The sequence below is a fragment of the Notamacropus eugenii genome, chromosome 2, assembly GCF_028372415.1.
Source record: "Notamacropus eugenii isolate mMacEug1 chromosome 2, mMacEug1.pri_v2, whole genome shotgun sequence".
Classification (NCBI taxonomy): domain Eukaryota; kingdom Metazoa; phylum Chordata; class Mammalia; order Diprotodontia; family Macropodidae; genus Notamacropus; species Notamacropus eugenii.
In genome coordinates this window covers 70,993,884-71,013,391 of record NC_092873.1, presented here as the reverse complement: position 1 = coordinate 71,013,391, position 19,508 = coordinate 70,993,884, and the positions used below count along the sequence as shown (strand labels likewise).

At 38.4% G+C, this 19,508-nt stretch overlaps 1 protein-coding gene across 1 annotated transcript in view; it reads left to right on the top strand.

The window, feature by feature from the left end:
* Positions 1–4,609: 4,609 nt before the first annotated feature.
* Positions 4,610–19,508, top strand: part of LOC140525461 (uncharacterized) — a 75,530-nt gene continuing 60,631 nt past the window's right edge. Inside the window, 2 exon segments of the mRNA XM_072640886.1 lie at positions 4,610–4,873; positions 17,294–18,555. Of these exon segments, the coding sequence (XP_072496987.1) occupies positions 4,797–4,873; positions 17,294–18,555 (1,339 nt within the window). The 5' untranslated portion in view covers positions 4,610–4,796.

Below are 19,508 nucleotides of genomic sequence, written 5' to 3'. Positions count from 1 at the left end.
GCTTCTTTATTCTCTGAGTAACCTCAGAGAATACCTCTTCCTATGTCAACAAGGCCAGATGGGGCTGATTTAAGAGCATTCTTTATAAGACCCTTAACCCAACACACTATCTTGAATAATGGGACTTCTTAATATTTTGTGGACATGTACTATGCTATGGCATGTTACTGGTAAAGAAAACACGGATGTCCTGGGTTGTAATTTCAATTGACACTTTGTCAACTCTCTTATTGTATTTACCATCTATTCAATTAACATATCACTTAGCCTATTTGCCTCTTTAATCAAAATTTCAGATCAACGCCAAGAACCTGTACATCAATTAAGGGAATTCCTTTAAAACAATGTGTATCATGTCATTCTATAAAGAAAATGAAGAATGTGGCCCACATGGCCTGGAGTCAACCCTGGAATGCTAGCCAATGGAGAGCAAGGTAGGAAATTCACATTGGGAACAGCATAAAAAGACTTGCATTGATCTGAACAAATGTAGCAATCCATTAGGAACTACCAGTTCATTCAGGGGGAATGAATGTAAAAATTAATAAAAGCTTTCCTGATTTCATAGCAACTATTGTCCTTTGTTTAAAGTGAGTATGTTTCTAACAATATGATTGTACATGTCTTCCTTGCGGCCTTGAGGAGGGGGGAAAGAATGGAGGAAGAAAAAATTTGGATTTCAAAATCATAAAATTTTGAAGTGAATTTTGAAAACTATCTTTACATGTAATTGGAGAAAATAAAATGCTATTACATGGGAAAAAAGAAATGATATGTGACAAATACAAGAAAGATACATGAACTGATGCAGAATGTTTTCTGCAAGAAATAACAGCAATCTTTTGTGGCTCATTCATTTCATTGTGTCCTACTCGTCGTGACTGTCTTTGGGTATCTTTGGCAAAGGTACAGGTGTGGTTTGCCACTACAGATGCGGAACTTAGGCAAATAGGGTTAAGAGACTTGCCCAGGCTCACACAGTTAGTAAGTATCTGATTCCAGATCTGAACTCAGGAAGATGAGTCTTTCTGACTTCAAGCCTGGCATTTTATCCACTGTGTGTAAATGGAAAGAACACATATACACACACATCAAAAGAGAATAAAGCAAAATGATAAAGTCCAGCAGGACTCAAATGAAGAAAGAAGTGAAGACTCTCATAACTCCTCCTGTTGTGGAATGAGAGGTTCACAGGTGTTATATATTGCACATGTTTTGGGACTTTTTCAATGTATCAACCAGTTTGTTCACTTTTTTTCCTCTCTAAAAATAAATTTGTCATATGGGATACCTCCCTGAGAGGGGAAGGAGAGGAACACATGGGATAACTATGGTTGTACAAGAAACAAAATATCAATAAAAACTTAAAAATAGTTTGATCAGTGGAACAGATTACACACAATATAGAAAAGCAAAGAAACAGAGTAGCCCAGTGTTCCCCTTGGCTATACTGTAGCTTTCTTTCTGGACTCTTTATGGAGCCTTGAATTGACTTTCCTCATTGTGTTCACCAGCTGCTGCTAATTCAGGTATGATGCTAGGAGGCCAATGAGAAGTTCCAAATCTTCCAGGTCTACTGAGGCTCACAATAACCTTCTCTAGATACGGAGCAGGGGAGGAGGAGAAATAGACCTAGGCTGAGGCTGAAATCCTCTCCTTTCCCTCTGTCAAGTGAATACTTTTCGGTAGTGGCTCTCTCTCCTTTCTTCCACCAGATACTTAAATATTTGTGATGGTAAATTAGCTCTTCATTTTATACAGACCCTAAAAAGTACCTAGAAGCATGTCTAGGCCTTATTCACACCTAGCGAGTAATCAAGATGTATTCTCAGCTGATGAATACACCAGAGTCTAATATCTTCTATCTTACTTACTTTAAGTGAAGTGAGGTCATTTAATTTATGCAATTGATTCCCATACAACATAGAATATATGTGTGTATGGATATGGAAAACATGCATATGCATGTATGTGTACATATATACATGTGTATATACACACATGCACATATATATATTGAAATAAAAATTATCCAAGGGCCCCATTGATTATTAACTACTGCCAATCATTGGATCAACATACAGATACAGTTATGGGCATATTTATTTACACTCAGAATGTAGGTTTCTCTGTATGGAAAGTCAGAAAACCTAGAGCATCAGCTTCAGCTACCTTATATAGAATATAAATTCACCATAGGACAATGGAATTTTAAAAATTTACAAAAACCAGGAGGGGAAGATAAGGGTACATGTCTGAAACACAAGTAACAGAAGGGGGAAGATAAGGACACCTGCAAGCTGGTCAAATCAAGAGTTGTGGCTTCCTTTTTAGCCTTGATTTTGCAGGTCATATGACTTTTGAGCTTTCAGAAACAATGTCTGTAAACTCAAAATAGAGACTGAAGTGCCCTCTTTTTATAATAGTGGTGGAAAGTAATCTGAGTTAAACTTTCTTTGCTGTCCAAAGTCTTATCACAGGAGCGTCACAAGGCCTGACCCAGAAATTCTCTGGCCATCATATACATACATATGCACATAGATTGCATTATATACACATATACATATAAGTAGTTTATATATGTGGGTGTGTGTATATGTATAGGGCTGTATAAAAATATACCTGTACATGTTTATGGAGGTCTAATGCATGCTTATAACATCTGAGACAGCATTTCTACAAGTGGAAAGGCCAGGGAGCTTACTTCTGGAAGAAGCATGATGATGTATAAGGGAAGTGCCTTGAAGAAACTGTGAAGCATACATGGACATTCTATAAGTGATTGTGGGCAGCTTACTCTGTGGTAAAGAGAACAAGTTATAAGGGAAAGGCCTCTTCACCCTTGGGAATTCAAAAGGTCCAAAGGGTGCCTCAGTCTTCTAGTATTCCAGAATCTGGGTCCTAGAGTCAGTGCCAGTGCGGCATTGATAACTGAAGAACAAGGAGTAACCTTTTGAATTTCAGCCCAGTGGTAACTGAGATAAGGACTTTTGCAGCAAAGATGCTAACTTTGGGTGTAAACTTGCTAAGATCAATGCTGTGTAAAGACAGAACTAAGTTTTCAGCCCCTTCCTCCTTCTCTAGACAAGATGGAATAGTCCCTTAACATGTTCAGGGAAAATATTTGTAGTTCATCCCAACAAGGACATATATCTTTGAAGTAAATATTATTTTGTAAAAAACAAAACAAAACAAAATACCAAAAACCACCCAGCATTAAATGGTTAATGGCACCTAGAAATGTGCGTGCATGTGCGTGTGTGTGTTGTTGACCTGAAAACTTGGTTAGAGAAAAGGCAGCAGGCTAAATGGATACATTTTATGATTTAATTAATTAAGCAATTCCCCATAAAGAAAACAGTTACATAGCGCTATGGAGCCAGGATCAGAACTGGCTGCCTTATTACAGAAATTCATTGTCTTAAGTACATTTTGCCATGAGAAAGGAGTTCTCACACTGTAAACACATTGTAATTGGGTTTTGTGATCCCAGGCTATGGGCATCTTCCTTCCGTAGCATGCCTTTGTGATTCAAGGTAAGGAAAAGTCCCATCACCCAGATTGCAGACATCCTGTCCTCAACAGGCCTTTGAAATTGTTTATTCACAACCCAAGGTGTAGGCATCCTCCAAACAAAGGAGACTATTAGGTCCAGACTCTTCTTGATTCAAACTTTGGCCCTTATTAAAGTCTAAAATTTATATTAAATATTAACTGTGTGTGTGTGTGTGTGTGTGTGTGTGTGTGTGTGTGTGTGTGTATGTGTAATGACGGTAGAAAAGAGACTGGTCTTCAACCTGCCCGGCTCAGGGATACTAAGGACATAATTGCTACATTTAGTTGCGTAAATAATTAATTGATCTATTCTTTCTCTTTTCTATAGAGGAAAAACATGAAGTCTCCCCTAAGCAGGGCTTTTCCGAAGCTCACAAATTTTGATATGTTGAATCACTGTTATCATTTTTAGGGGGGTGAAATTATCTATTATTTCTATGACTCGTTCTTTGCTCCACCAGTTCTTTAGGATTCAGTTATTTTGTCTCCAGTTAATTTTGAATGCCTTCTTCCATGGCCCTTTATTGAATATATTTTATTTCATTATGGTCAGTAAAGGAGGTATTTAATATATTTCTGCTTTTCTGAATGTGAGGTTTTTATGTCCTCCTACATGGTCAATTTTTGTAAAGCTTGTATGCGCAGTTGAGATGAATGTCTACTCCTACCTAGCAAACCACTTAAATATTTCTCTAAAAACCAATGTGTCCTAAATAAAAATTCACAGCTCACACACCTTTTTCTCTTCTTTGTATATGGAAATATTCCCGTTTGTTCATTTATGTCAAGTTCATAACTTAAAAAGGCATTAAAGTTAAAAAGGAAATACGTAAACCGCGTTGGTGCTGACTCGAAAATTAGGCGCTGGGCGGGAGGAACCTTTCAGGCGGTAGGTGGTCGCCAAAACCTCGGACAGATCCAGCCTCCAGCAGTGCCCTCGCTCCTCCTCTAATGACATGCGCGATGGCGATCGAGCGGAGCTTTTGCTAAGGGACTGGGTTTGTGTCAGGGCCTACTGGGAGGTAGGTATAGGATATTTGCGGGGATGGGGGATAAGGGGTGCAGGGGAAGGTGAGGAGGGATGTGCAAAGGCTGGAGCGGGAGAGAGAGAGGGTGTAGCGACTTCAGGGGAAGAAGGGCGCTGCTGAGCTACCGAACGGAAGTCACGGGGAACCCTAAAATTTTGGGGAAGCTGAGTGCCAAGGCCCCGCCTCTGCAGGAGACCTGACGGGAGGCCAGGGATGCGTGCGCAGCTCCGTCACCATTTCTGGACGCCTTGGTTCCGCGTAGGACATCCGTCCTGGGATCCCATCTCCAGGTATTTACTGACTTGGGCCCTTTCTTTTGCAGGAGGTCGGACACCTTAATAGCACCCTGGGGGAGAATCCGTAGCCGGAGGCTTGTTTCTGCCTGAGTTGTTGTATGGGGGAAGGGGTGGGAGGGAGGTAGAGCCACTGGACAGGGACTGTTTGTCATTTGTCGTTTCAGCCGGGTCAGCCTCCTTGACAGGGAAGGGACTAAGGACCTGGAGGGAAGCTTCCCCCAACAAACTTTACTGAGTCCTCACTGTAACACAGAACGTTACCTTTGGAAGGCACCCTTGAGATCCTTCATTTTGCAGATGAAGAAACTCAAAGAGATAAAATGACTTGAGATAGGTCACACAGCTGGTAAGTGGTAGTACCAGGTTGAGAAACTAGGTCTCTTTATATCAAGTACCTGTGCTCTTTTCATGAAACCATGCCAATGTAAGCAATCAGTGCCTTGCTTTTTTGAGTTCCCTGAGGTCTGATTGTGTAACTGAAACTGTCACGGCCCTTTTGCTACTTCTGATGTGTCTCTGCTGTCAGTAATTCTTAGCAGAGTGTTTAGTTAGTGTGGAAATGCACATTCCCTGCTGTGGGTGCAGATTTGAACCGCTGATGAAGAAATGTTGCTGAAGAAGTGCTAACCTTGAACATAAAGTTTCCCGAGTCACCGAGAAACCAAATTTTCTCAAAACAGGATAGTCTTAGGTAGAATAGGTCTTGACTTAGGTCAAGACAATCTTTAGAGAGTAGGGAACAATCCAATGAAAAGACATACCCATCTGCATTTTATAAATAGGAAACTTGGTAATAAAATGGGTGAAATGAATTTTAAATGGTTAGATTGCCAGATAGTGACAAATATAAGAGAAAAAAGAATCCAGATACTCTTCTTAACAGGATTTACTTTTAGCACTCATATTGTGGTATATAGTAAAAGAATGCCAGACTGGTTTTTGTCCCATTGCTACCACATAATAGATGTGTTATTATGTACAAGTCATTTAACCTCATTTTTTATCTGAGATGAGAATATTAATAAATAAAAAATAATGTTTATGCTACCTACCTTATTCAAATAAAAAAAAAAAACTCCACTAATTAGCAAGCACTATGATAGATTCTGAAGATGGAAAGACAAAAAACCAAAAACAAACCAAAATAGTCCTTTCCTCAAGGAATTTATACTCCTTGAGGAATATATCTTTTAACAGATCCAAGAGAATGAAAAATAATGCAAGACAAGAAATATAGAGGGCATTTGAAAGATCAATGAATGAACCTAGGAATATGTGAGGCCTTAATAAGTGGGGTAGGAGTGATTTAGGGAGGGCTTCATAGGAGTTGACACCTAAAATTTTTCTTAAAGGAAAATAGGAAATCTGAAAGGCTAAACTGAGGAGGGAGTATATTCCAACCATGAAGAACGATTTTTGAAATCCTCAGATGTGGGAGATGGCATTTTTGAGTTCAGGGAGAAAGCTGGAACATAGAATATATGAAGATGAGTATTGTGAAATCAAACTAAAAAGGTAGATTGGAGATCAGTTGTAGAGGGCCTTAAATTTGAAGCTGTTTCCTGGTGGCAGAAGGGACCTTTTGAAGGTTTTTGAATAGGAGAATGGTATGGTCAGAACTGCGCTTTTCCAAATTGACAGTTGTGGATGGTGAATTAGAATTGGGAGAGATCAGAGGCAAGGAAATGAATTAGTTAAATAAAACTATAAGGGCCTGGAATACAGTGGTAGCAAAGCACATGGGGAGAATAGGAAGAGTAGGAGGCATTGTGGTGGTATTATCAACCAGATTTAGTATCAGATTTGAAAATAGGTGGGGAAGGTAGATGGAGATGAGGAATAGGAAGCACCAAAGATCAAAATGAGGTTATTGGAAGGATATTGGTACTTGGCCATAGACAGAAGGAAATTTAGAAGAGAAATAGGGAATTCTTTTTTAAAACGTTGAGTATGAGGTGTTAGTAGAGAGAATTTCCGAACTGGAGTTAAGTAGAGAGATTAGGGCTAGGGTATATATGCATTTGGGAGACATTTCTATACTGAAGATTATTAAACTCATGTGAGCTAATGAAATCACTGGGGAGATGATATGATACTTCCTTAGTTGACCTGCTAACATTCTCCATTTTCATGATGGGTTGCTGGTTATCAGTATGTACATCTTTACAGTGCATCAAAATGAGAAGCATAGGCAATCTATTATTTTAAGAACTTCTGCCTCACAATACATTTCACTACTCACAATTAATGCAAGCTGCAAACATTTTCAATTTAAAAGATAGGTGGGGGAAACACATATTTATTAAACACATACGATGTATTAGACCCGGTTAAGCACTTTACAAATATAATCTCATTTGATTGTGTCATCCCTATTGATAAATGAATTCCATAGGAAATGTTCCTCACTTTCTTCCTTCTCTGTTTCCAAAAAGTCGTTTTTAAATGTATTATTAGCTAGTGTAGTCATTTCTGAGTGATTCTCCTCATCAAATAACTGAGTTTGACACAAGATTAACTCCCTAATTCTCCTCCCCTCTCAGGTACACAAGGCCAAGATCCTTTTTTAATAAGAGTTTTTAATCTTTTTCATGTCATAGGCATGTCTAGTAAATTATATTGAAAAAAGGTGTATTTTTTTTCCTCATCTACTACAGACCCCTTCAAGGACACCAAGTTAAGATCCTCTCTTTTAGAGGTTTTTGAGTATTGAGAAGTCTATTGAGCCTTTTTATCATGCCCTCTGAAATTTTCTCTGTAGATCAAGGGACTGGGGGCAGTGGTTGTTGTGAGGATAAAATTAGATCATTTATATGAAATTGCTTTGGAAATTAGCCCTGCCCTCTCTGGGCCATCCATTTATGCACTCTCCTTCCATGCATTCTCTTTATCCTCTTACAGTTCCATCTCTAATAGTTGCCTCACCTGATCCTACCCTCTTTATGGGAACACCTTCCAAGGCAGGGTCTGAAACCCTGGAATGACTCCAATGCTGAGGCTGAACTCCTAGGAATGATGATAACCTATCAGAACTTATTATTCTTCAGTAGTGAACATACTGACACTCCATCACATTGTTCACATTCCAATAACATCATGTTTCAAACCCCATTCTCCATCTTCCACTGACTACTTCCTTATTCTATCTCTCTCAACTCCTATCCCTGACACCTAGTATCCCACTTTAGAACTGTTTATCCTTTTTCATTGTGATCTCTGGAATGCTTTCATCTTTAAGCTTCTTCATCACTCCTTCCATCTATTTTGTACTCACTCAAATCTGCCTCCTTCCTGATGACACAACTTTCCAACCCTTTGGACATATACTCCCCTTAACTCACTGGTCTTGGTGGAGGAGTTGCAGTGTCCTAAGGGTTAGTAGATAACAGCTACAAGAATTTTGATTGATTGTGTGGTAAATATGGATTGAGTGAATCTCAAAGCAGAAATTACTGAGTGATAATGGTAGTGAGAAAGTCTAGAAGTGTCCTTTATTCTGTGACCAATCTTGCCCTGCCAAACTTCAATTTTGAACTATTCCCATCATCCACTGCTTTTGCTTCTACTCAAATGCCACTGAACAAAGTTGGAGAAAGTTATAAAACCATTTTGACTGGGTCCACTAAAGACTTATTTTACATAATCTCAACTGAACCCTCACTGCTGCCAGGCAATCATTTTATAGTCCCCGAATTGATTCATTTTCCCACTTACTGCAGTGACTTTTCCAGACTTTTTCATTCTTCTTCAAATCTCCCATAGTTCCTGCTCTCACAGCTGAGAACGTTGTTTTGAGGCTCTTTGTAGAGAGTGTTCTCTTTTTCCCTCCTACTCATCTCAGATGCCTTTTGCCACTATCTCCTCCTTTGTCCCCTTTTTCTGAGGAAAAATCCTGTACATGTGTGTCTTCTCCAGCACATTGCCATTTCTCTCATATCCACCCTCAGTAATCTTCAATCTCTTCCTATCTATTGGCTCCTTCTCTCCTGTCTGTAAGCATTCTCGTATCAAAAACCCCTCAAATCATTTATCCCACCTAGCTATCATATCTCTTCTCTTTTTTCGCTCAATTCCTTAATCAATTTCTATATCATCTTCATGCAAATGATTCTCAGATCTAATTATATAATATTTACCTCTCTCCTTTCTTCTAGTTTTGTGGCTCTAGCTGTTTCTTTGAACTAGATGTCTTGTAGATATCTTAATATCCACATATTCAAAACTGAACTCTCCAAAATCTTCTCCACTCCAACCCCCCCAACCAAATTCTCCCTTCTTCTTAACTTTACTATTACTGTTGAGTAATACTAAACTTCTTCCCTTGGTGATTTCATCAGCTCCCATGGATTTAATTATGCCAGTGATTTCCAAATCCACCTATCCTGCCCTAACTTCTCTGCTGACTTGCAGTCTCTCATCCCCAACTGACATTCAGACAGCTCAAACTAGATGTTCAGTACATATCGAATTCAGTATCTCCAAAATGGAATTCATTATCTTTTCCCTATACCATCCTTGCCTCTTACCATCCCTATGTATTGTCAAGGGCAACTCTCTTCTCTCCGTTTCCCTGACTTACAAACTAACTTTAACTCTTCATTATCTCTCATTTCCTATGCCCAGTCTACAGGCCTCTCAATTTCACCTTTGCACTATCTCTCAAATATACACCCTTTTGTCCTTTGATATTGCCACCATTCTGGTAGAGGCCTTCATCACCTCATTTGGACTATGGCAATACCAAGCTGGTGGAGAAACTCAAGTCTCTCCCTACTGCAGTCTACCCTCCATTCAGCCACCAAAGCAATTTTCCTGAAAGGCATGTCTAATTATGTCAACCCACCCACTCATCCATACTCAATAAACTCCAATGGCTCCCTTTCTCCTCTAGAATCAAATACAAAATACATGTTTGGCATTCAGAGCTCTTATACCTTACTCCTTTCCATCTCTTTTTTAATACATGACCTCCTTGTTGTTCCATGAACTAGACATCCCTGCTCCAGGCATTTTCTCTTAATTGCTCTTGACTTTCTCTTATTTGACTGTCCCAGATTCTTGGAATGCTCTCCCTCTTTCAATTCCCTTTACTGACGATCTTACATCGTTCATAAGTGATAGTTGAATTGTTTTAGCTACAACCTCCTCTTTAACTACAGGCAAAAGTGGAAATACCTGGTTTTCTAAATGGCAGTTAATAAACATTCTAAGACAAGGTTAGCAGGGCTGATAAAGTAACATAGCTGGTTTTACACAATTTTTCCACTATCTTTTAGTTTCTTTCAGTTCATACTTTAATAACATTCAAATGATGAAAAGTTGTTTGACATGACTGATACAAAAGTTTGCCAATTTGAAAAAATATTATGTATTAAAAACTTGAAACAAACAGATTACCAATCAGGTGACACCAAGTTTGTTGAATGCATTTCCAAATTAACCTTACATAGAAAATTGGGCATCTTATCACTATTGGCATTGTATAGTGGTCACATCTAATTTAGGAACTAGTAATAATAGTTCACAATTATAGGGTCTACCCTCTGCCAGATATTATGTTAGGCACTTTCCAATCATGTCAGATAAACTGAGGTAACTTGCTTAAGGTCACCCAGTTAACAAATTTCAGATCTAAACATTTTCCTAATTTGCCTTAGTGCCAAATAATATAATAAATGCTGACCTATCTTAAGCATCAAATTAGGAGTGGCACATTTCACTTAAAAGATGACCAGAATTAATTCAATTACCTTTTGGTTGTGTTCCAGTACATAAAACCTTTTCTTTTATGTGAGGCATGAAATGAGTATATGCTAGTCATTCTGATCTGAGGGGAAAATATTCCCCCTTTCTTTCTTGTCTCTCCTTCCACATTCAAAACTTGATTAAAGGTAGAATATATATAAGGAGAATATTTTTTTTCACCAATTGCTTTTCAAAAGTTTCCAAACCCTTTACTCTCAAACCTTCTTTGACTTGCCTTTACCAATCATATAACCTAAACAGTAAAGTATCTTTTTTCTCTCCTATCCACCTGCTCCTCTGAGGCTGCTACAGTCAGGGAGGGAGGGAGAGGGGTAGAGAAACAGAGAGCAGAATTCCAAGAAAAGTCCAGCTACTGCCCTTGCAGGCTACTCCTATTGGCTGGCTGTATTTTAAACCTTACAGGGTGTCACATTACACATAGACACTCATTCGAATCACACAGAGACACAAACACCAAAATAACAGGGAGAATCCAAAAGCTCAGAGAGAATTGTCAGAAATCCCTTGCACAAATCAGACAGTTTTGGGGAGATTTTTAGTCCTCATGTGGAGACCACGCAAAAAGCTTCCTTTATCTTACTTATTTTCCTTTTTCTCTTCCTATATTTCTGCTGCACAACCCTACAAATGCCTTTTTTCTGACACACGTTGATATCCTCTTGCTTGTTCACTGAGGATCATATTCTGCCATTGTGACATAGACATTTATCAAGCACTTCAGCCATCTCTTTCTCAACTCAAACTTTTTCCTGTATCAGGGTGCCCTTTTGCTGTTGTATAGGCTCATAGGAAGCCAGGAGAGCCCAGCCTCTCTGGCAAACAGTCAAATGATCTTCCCCTTTTTCAAAAGGGATATTCTCTAAGCAGTGTACAACATCCAGAGGTTCTGCTTTCCTCAATTTGCTTTCCCAGTATTCACCGTGGCCCACTCTTTAGCCAGGGATGTGTAAGGCATATCTTCCCACCCCAGAATGTCAGCATTCAATGGGTCTGTTTTCTTTGAGAACGAAGGCATTTCTAAACCAATTCTGTTCGTGATGCAAAAAAAATATATTATGAAGAAACCTTATTTGCTGCAGCTTAATTTAGTTTCAGTTCAGATTGGTTCAGAAATGACAGAGTCTCAAGTTTGACATATGTGTGTATATATATTATTAGTATTCATTAGTAATAATAATGAAAATAATAATAAAGTTCTCAGTCAGTAAGTCCTAATAGTTATGTCACAATCAGCAAATCTCCACAGTTATGGCACAATCAGCAAATCTCAACTGTTATGGTATAATCAGTAAATCTCAACAGATGTGTCACAATCAGTAAGTCTCACCAGGTATCCAATATTACCACAATTGATCAGCACCAACGGGGCAGTTATCTACATCTGGATCACATGGCTGGTGAGTCCTGGGTCAGCCTCCAGAGTCCTCATGGGAAGGTCCTGGATTACACATCTGTACCATGGGGAAGGCTCCTGAAGATGGCTCAGGACTACGCGCCTTTAGTAGTTCCTGCTAACCAAGAAGGCGTTTAGCCAGTTATATGCATGATTGGTGGGAAAGAAACTGTTCTCAAAACATCCGTGAGAGCATTTCTGTTTAGGAATGTCTGATTCTGGGAGGGGTGCCCACTTCCATAAACAGTCCTTCAACTTCTACTTAGGCATTAGATTAGTTAGAGTCAGATTGTAGACATACTGAGTGAGTCAGAATATCTTAAATGAATTTATACATTACTCCAGGGTCACACAGCTAGTAAGTGTCTGGGGCCAGATTTGAATTCAGATCGTCCTGATTCCAGGGCCAGTGCTCTATTCAGTGTACCTTCTAGCTGACCCCATCTGAGTATGTACATATCCATTATCATATTTTTATATACACATGTATGTATATATAACACATATGTATGTGCATATAACACAATGAATGTGTTGTGCGTTCATATATGTATGTGTATCTGTGTACATATATGCATGTTTATACACACATATATACATATATAATATACATATATATATACATACACATATATACATTCGTTGTTGTGTTTGTCTTTCATTCTCGAAGAGGACCATGACATCAGGATGATGACATGACTTGCAGTTGACTTTAATTTGAGTGAGGGAGGGCTGTACAAGGTCACCAACCCCACTTTCCTCTCCTGAACCATCTGGGTCGAGTAGCCTGACATTCATCAGGACAACTGGAGATGGCCCAGGATGCAATGCAAGACCCTGGCCCTCTCAAGTTAGGGTCTTACCAGGTTCTCTCTTTGAGGTACACCCATTCAATGAATAGGCTTCTTTAGGTTGGAGTGTAGGGTATGTTCAGGGAGGACTGATAAGTTTGGTGTGATGGCTGCCGAGCTCTTTTCAGGGCTCTTTCCACCTTTGGTGTCCACCTGTTCCACCCAACTCTCACCTGTGGCTCCAAGAAGCTGCAGCATGCACAGTGGCCATACCTGGTAAGCCTTTTTGGCAGATGGGCCAAACCAGGCTGAGGGTAACCAAGAGGTCTCAAACCCATTGGTGAGTTAGGTGCACATTTGGAGTAACCACCTCAAATATTCACAGGGACTCTCTGTGTCCAATCTGTGGTAGAACATTCCAAGCATGTATGGGTCTCATCAGCCATAGTCAGACACACTGAAACTTCAGTTTATCATGGTGATGTCATTTTGGTCCTCTTTGAGAATGAAGGACAACAACCCATCAACCAACCAATCTTTAAGTTACTCAAGAGATGGTCCCTTTAATAAAAAAAAGAATCAAACTGGGAGGGGAAGACCCCCAGGGAAAAACCATCCCAGAGAAACAATTGCTATTTAGTTATTACATTCACTCTGTGCTAGATGGGTGGGGACTTGCTGTCCAGTCCATGAGCTCCAGAGTGAATTGCGTTCAAGGCTTGATCTTTGAGCAAGAAATGTAGCCAGTAAACCCAAAGGGAAAAAAAGGCAGCTTTTGACTATGGAGTTCACCTTCCCCTGGGAAGAACACCAGGGAAGGGGAGGGAAGAGGAGGGGAATGGGAAGGGAAGAGAGTGGAGGGGAGGGGAGGAGAAAGGAGGGGAGGAAGGGAGGAAAGGGGAGAGGAGAGGGGAGCTGCCACTCACTCACAGGTTGTGTTTGTCCTTTGTTCTTGAAGAGGACCATGACATCAAGGTGATTACATGACTTGCAATTGACCTTGACTGGAGTGAGGGAGAGCTGTGCAAGGTCACCAACCTCACCTCCTGAGCCATCTGAGTCCAGTTGTCTGGTATTCATCAGGAGAAGTGGAGATGGCCCCTTACAAAAATAAATACTGGCCAAATAAGTGGAGAAATAGTAATTGCTCATGGATAAGATAAACTGAGTGAATATAACAAAACTGTGGCAATACTATCTGGATTAATTTACTTATTCAAAGAAGTAAAAGAGAAAAAGAAGTCATATCATATTTACAGCAACTTTTTGTAGTAGTAAAGAATGAGAATCAAAGAAGGCACCCATTTACTGGGAAATAGCTGACCAGATGAAATTATATGAATGTAATGAAATATTACTATCCTATCTTAGAAATGATGAAGGGGACATTTTCAGAGAAACCACGGAAGACTTGTATTACGTGATGGAGGATGAAATGAGCAGAACCAGGGGAATCATTTTTTACAACAGCATTGTAAAGAAAAATCACTTTGAAAAACTTAAGAATTATGATTAGTTCAATGATGTGCCACAATTCCAAAGCAGGTTTAGCCCTCCTCCTGACAAACAGGGATGATGAAATCAAGATGCTGAATGAGACAAATATTTTTTGACAGGATTAATGTGGGAATTTGTTTTTCTTGAGTGCATATTTATCACAAGGATTTTGTTTTTCTTTTCTTTTTTCCAGTAGGGTAGAGAGAAGGAGCAAGGAAAAAGCATAAATTCTTGTTAACTGAAAAAAAAATGTAAAAATTCAAAAAAAAATAAATATTCTGAAGACCTAATTCCTGCAGTGACATAAAAGTAATCAGTGATATACATATACACACATACATATTATGTATGTATATATATATATGTATATATGTGGGGAGGGAGAGAGAGAGAGACAGAGAGACAGACAGACAGAGAGAGAGAGACAGAGAGACAGACAGACAGAGAGAGAGAGAGAGAGAGAGAGAGAGAGAGAGAGAGAGAGAGAGAGAGAGAGAGAGAGAGAGAGAGAGAATAAGATCTGGAATCAAGAACCCTGAATTAAAATTTTGTCAATATCTGTATTACTACGGTAAAGTCACTTAACCTTTCAGCATCTGGGTTTTTTCATTTGTAAAATGAGAGTGATACTTGCATTACTTTTAAAAATCTCCAAAAAAAATTAATCCACACTAGCAGTGTAGAACTCTGATGGTTTTCAAAAGCAACAATGCAGTCTTGAGACAGAAAAATAAGGGAAAGTGAAGGAGAGGTGAATAATGAATTGAATCCCTGATCCTGCCAGCTGAGTGCCTTTAATACCAAAGTGCCTTTTGGTATCTTGTCCAAGGTAGTATTCTCTCAAGACATTCAAACAACATGGTCTAGGAAGGCAGAAGGCACACATATACACGTATATTCACGCACATGCATTATATTTTTATATATGTTCTATATAAATAAACATGTGTTATATATGTATGTGTATATAACACTCATACATTATATATGTATGTACACAGATATGAGCGGCTAGGTGAGCAGTGAATAAAGCTCCAGGCAACCTCACTTAACCTCACTTAAACCTTTTTTACCTCAGTTCCTTATCTGTAATATGGAGACACAATGGAAAAGGAAATGGTTAAGTACACTAGTATCTTTGCCAAGAAAATTCCACAAAAAAGTCCACAAAGTCATATAGAGTTGGACAAAACTGAACAATAAAAACAAACACAAAGATGTATATGTCATATATCTACTCTGAACTTAACACACAAAAAATGAAAATGGAAAGTAGAACAGAAAAAGAGAATTATGTGTAAAGTTATGAATTTCTGTTACAGCTTTTAAAAAAAACTAACCCTAAAATATCAATAAACATTTATGAAGCACCTACTATGTGTCAGGTACTGTACCAAGTGCTAGAGATACAAAAAGAAGCAAAAAATAGTCTTTGCTTGTAAGGAACTTGTATTCTAATGGGTAAACAACATACAAGCAAATATATACAAAGTGAACTATATACAAGATAGGAAATAACAGAGGGAAGACACTAGAATTAAAAGGCTTAGGAAAGACTTCATATAAAATATGAGATTTCAGTTGGGACTAAAAGAAAGTCAGTGAAGTCCATAGTTGAAGTTGAGGGAGAACATTCCAGGCATGGGAAACAACTGGAGAAAATACTTGGAGCTGAGAGATGGAGTATCTTGCTTGAGGAATAGCAAGGGGGCCAGTGTTACTAGGTCATGGTGTAGAATAAGGTGTAAGAGGACTAGAAAGGTAGGAGGGAGTTGGGGGGTTAGGTTTAAAGGGCTTTGAATACCAAACAGAGCATTTTCTATCCTGAAGGTGATAGAGTGCCACTGGAGTTTATTGAATAGAGGGGTAATATGGTCAGACCTTCACTTTAAGAAAACGTTTGGTTGAATGGAGGATGGATTGAAGGGACAACAGACTTGAGCTGAGCATACCCTCCAGAAGGTGTATAAAAAAGGTACAAAATAAATTTTGCATGTTAACTTTCAAAACTTTCTTGCTTGTCTCTGTTGCCTTCTGAATGTCTGTTCTCTGTGGGAAAAAAAATGCTTCATTGACCCTCTTTTTTTTATCGATAGTACTATCACTAGCTTTCCCCTTCCCTGAAAATTTCTGCTTCCAATGAAAAAAAGAAACACATAATCCTTATAACAAATAAACAGAGTCAAGCAAAATAAACCCATATATTTGTCATGCCCCCAAATGTGCTTTTCAAAAAAATCTTCAATCCATTACACTCTGTCAAGAAGTGAGTAGTCACTGGTCCTCTGAAATCATATTTTGTCATTGCTCTGATCAGAGTTTTAAATCACACAAAGTTATTTTTCTTTCCAGTGTTATTGTATAAATTGTCTTCCTGGTTTTACTCACTTTGCTCTGTGTACTTTTATATACTTTTATATGCTGTTATATGTCTTCTCAGATCCCTTTTGTCATTTTGAATGGTGCAATGTTATTTCATTAATTGCATATACCATAATATATTAAACTTCTGTAATTGATGGACACTTTCCTTTGTTTCTCATTCTTATAGCAAAAGGAGCTGCTATAAATATTTTAGTGCACGTGGTCCCTTTTTCTCTTTCTCTGAGCTCTTTGGGATATAGACCTAGGAGTGTTATTGCTGGGTCAAAGAGTATAAATAGTTATAGATATAGTCTTTTTTATGTAGTTGTAAATTACTTTCCTGAATAGCTAGACAGTTCATAGCTCCATCAAAAACAGTTGTTCCCGAACCTGTGTAACAACTATAATTTTCCTTTTTATGTCATTTTTGTTGACTTTCTTGTTCTCTGAAAAAGCCATATTTCCTAGCATATGTTAATTTCAATATTGGAAATTAACATATGTATACGTACACATATACAATCTTCTTCCCACTGGCCTAATATTCTTTTCCCCTCAAAATAAAATAGATGACATTTGCATTTAAAAAAATTTTTTTTTCAGACTTGGAGACCAAGAAAGGAAGAAGATTGCAACATATCTTTTAAGCAAGAGATTTACCAGGTCAATAATGGAGAAACTAAGAGGGGACATCACACAAGGTTCCATTTTTGGAGACGAGTGTGAAAGTGAGGACAAATTAGAGAGGCAGGAACAAAACCCTATAAGCAAGACTGAGAATAAATCCTTTTCCAAGAAGAAAGGTTTCAGGCAATTGACAGTAACAGAAAATATAATTCCCACTGAAGAAAGAGATGATAAATGTAATGAAATTAGAAGAAACTTCACACTGAAGTCAAAACTTATTACTCATCAGAGAGTTGATATAGGAGAGAAATCTAGTAGTTTTGATACATGTGGAACAACCTTCAAACTGCATCCAGAATTAGTTAAATGTCAAAAAATTTCTTCAGGGAAGAAAACTCATAAGTGTAATTACTGTGAGAAAATCTTTAGTGACCGCTCACACTTTAATCGTCATCAGAGAATTCACACTGGAGAGAAACCCTATAAATGTAAGGAATGTGGGACAGCCTTCAACCAGAGCTCAACCCTCATTGAACATCAAAGAACTCACACTGGAGAGAAACCCTATAAATGTAATGAATGTGGGAAATCATTCACTGTGAGGTCATCCCTTACTCAGCATCAGAGAATTCATACTGGAGAGAAACCTTATAAATGTAATGAATGTGGGAAAGCTTTCAGTGATTATTCATCCTTTGTTCAACATCAAAGAATTCATACTGGAGAAAAACCTTATAAGTGTGATGAATGTGGGAAAGCTTTTCGTGATTTCTCAACCCTCACTCAACATCAAATAATTCATACTGGGGAGAAACCCTATAAGTGTAATGATTGTGGTAAAGCTTTTAGCCGCAGTGCACACTTAACTCAGCATCAAAGAACTCATACTGGTGAAAAACCTTATGAATGCAATGAATGTGGGAAAGCCTTCACTGCACACTCAGCCTTTATTCAACATCAGAGAATTCATACTGGAGAGAAACCCTATGAATGCAGTGAATGTGGGAAGGCCTTTCCTGAAAGCTCATCACTTAGAAAACATCAGCGAGTTCATACTGGAGAGAAACCCTATGAATGCAGTGAATGTGGGAAAGCCTTTAGCCAGAGCACACACCTTATTCAGCATCATGGAATTCATACTGGACAGAAGCCCTATAAATGTAATGAATGTGGAAAAGCCTTTAGTAATAGCTCACTCCTGCTCCGACACCAGCAACTTCATACCATAGAATAATCCTGCTAGTATAAAAATTTGGGGAAAGTACTTTTTCATCATTTCCCCTAATTTTCCATTCACATTCTTGCCACCAATGGCATTCACTTCTAACGTTCGTAGGAAGACCAGGCCTATTGCTTGGATTTCAGCCCCATAAATTAAGCATATAAAAAGCCTCCTACCTTGGATAGGTGTATCAGAAACAAGATTACCCTATTAGTGTATCATATATATACACATACACACATACATACATATATATACATATATGTATATATACATATATATGTGTATATATGTGTGTGTATATATATACATACACACACACACATACACATATATATGATTTTGCCTGTCTTCTCTTGCTCCTTTGGTACATCTCCTGATTCTTGATTGTCTGCCTGCCCTTCCACCCAAACTTTTAATCATATACTTTGCCCCTGATCTTTGTGTCTTGGTTCTCAACTGCCTGCCTATACGGGTTCTGATATTTTATTAGTATCTGTGCATGCCTTAATTTTTACTTGTTCACCTGGATCCTACCCCTCTGATCCTACCTGATCTCAGGTATTCATGTATGCCCTGAAATATGCTTATCTGTGTGCTTTCTAATGCAGTGCTTTACACTGACTTTCAATGAGAATATCTGGCCTCTAATATTTTCACAAACCCCTTGGTTTTCCTAATCTTGACTTCCTATTACTTCCTCTCTATAATATGTTATTATTATCAATACTACAATCACAAACAGATTTATTCTTTTATTTAAGAATCGTATCTTTTCTTCCAACTGTTGTCTTATCATTCCTGTGACCAAATGACATCTACATCTGCTGTGCCAGTTATGGTTGTTTATGAATTGTCTGTACTGATTATTTATCAACTCCTTATGGGTCTCTAATAGTGCTGAACATAGAATAGAAGAGAATTCCCAAACAGGGAATTTTTAAAGAGAGTAATAAAAAAAACAATTAA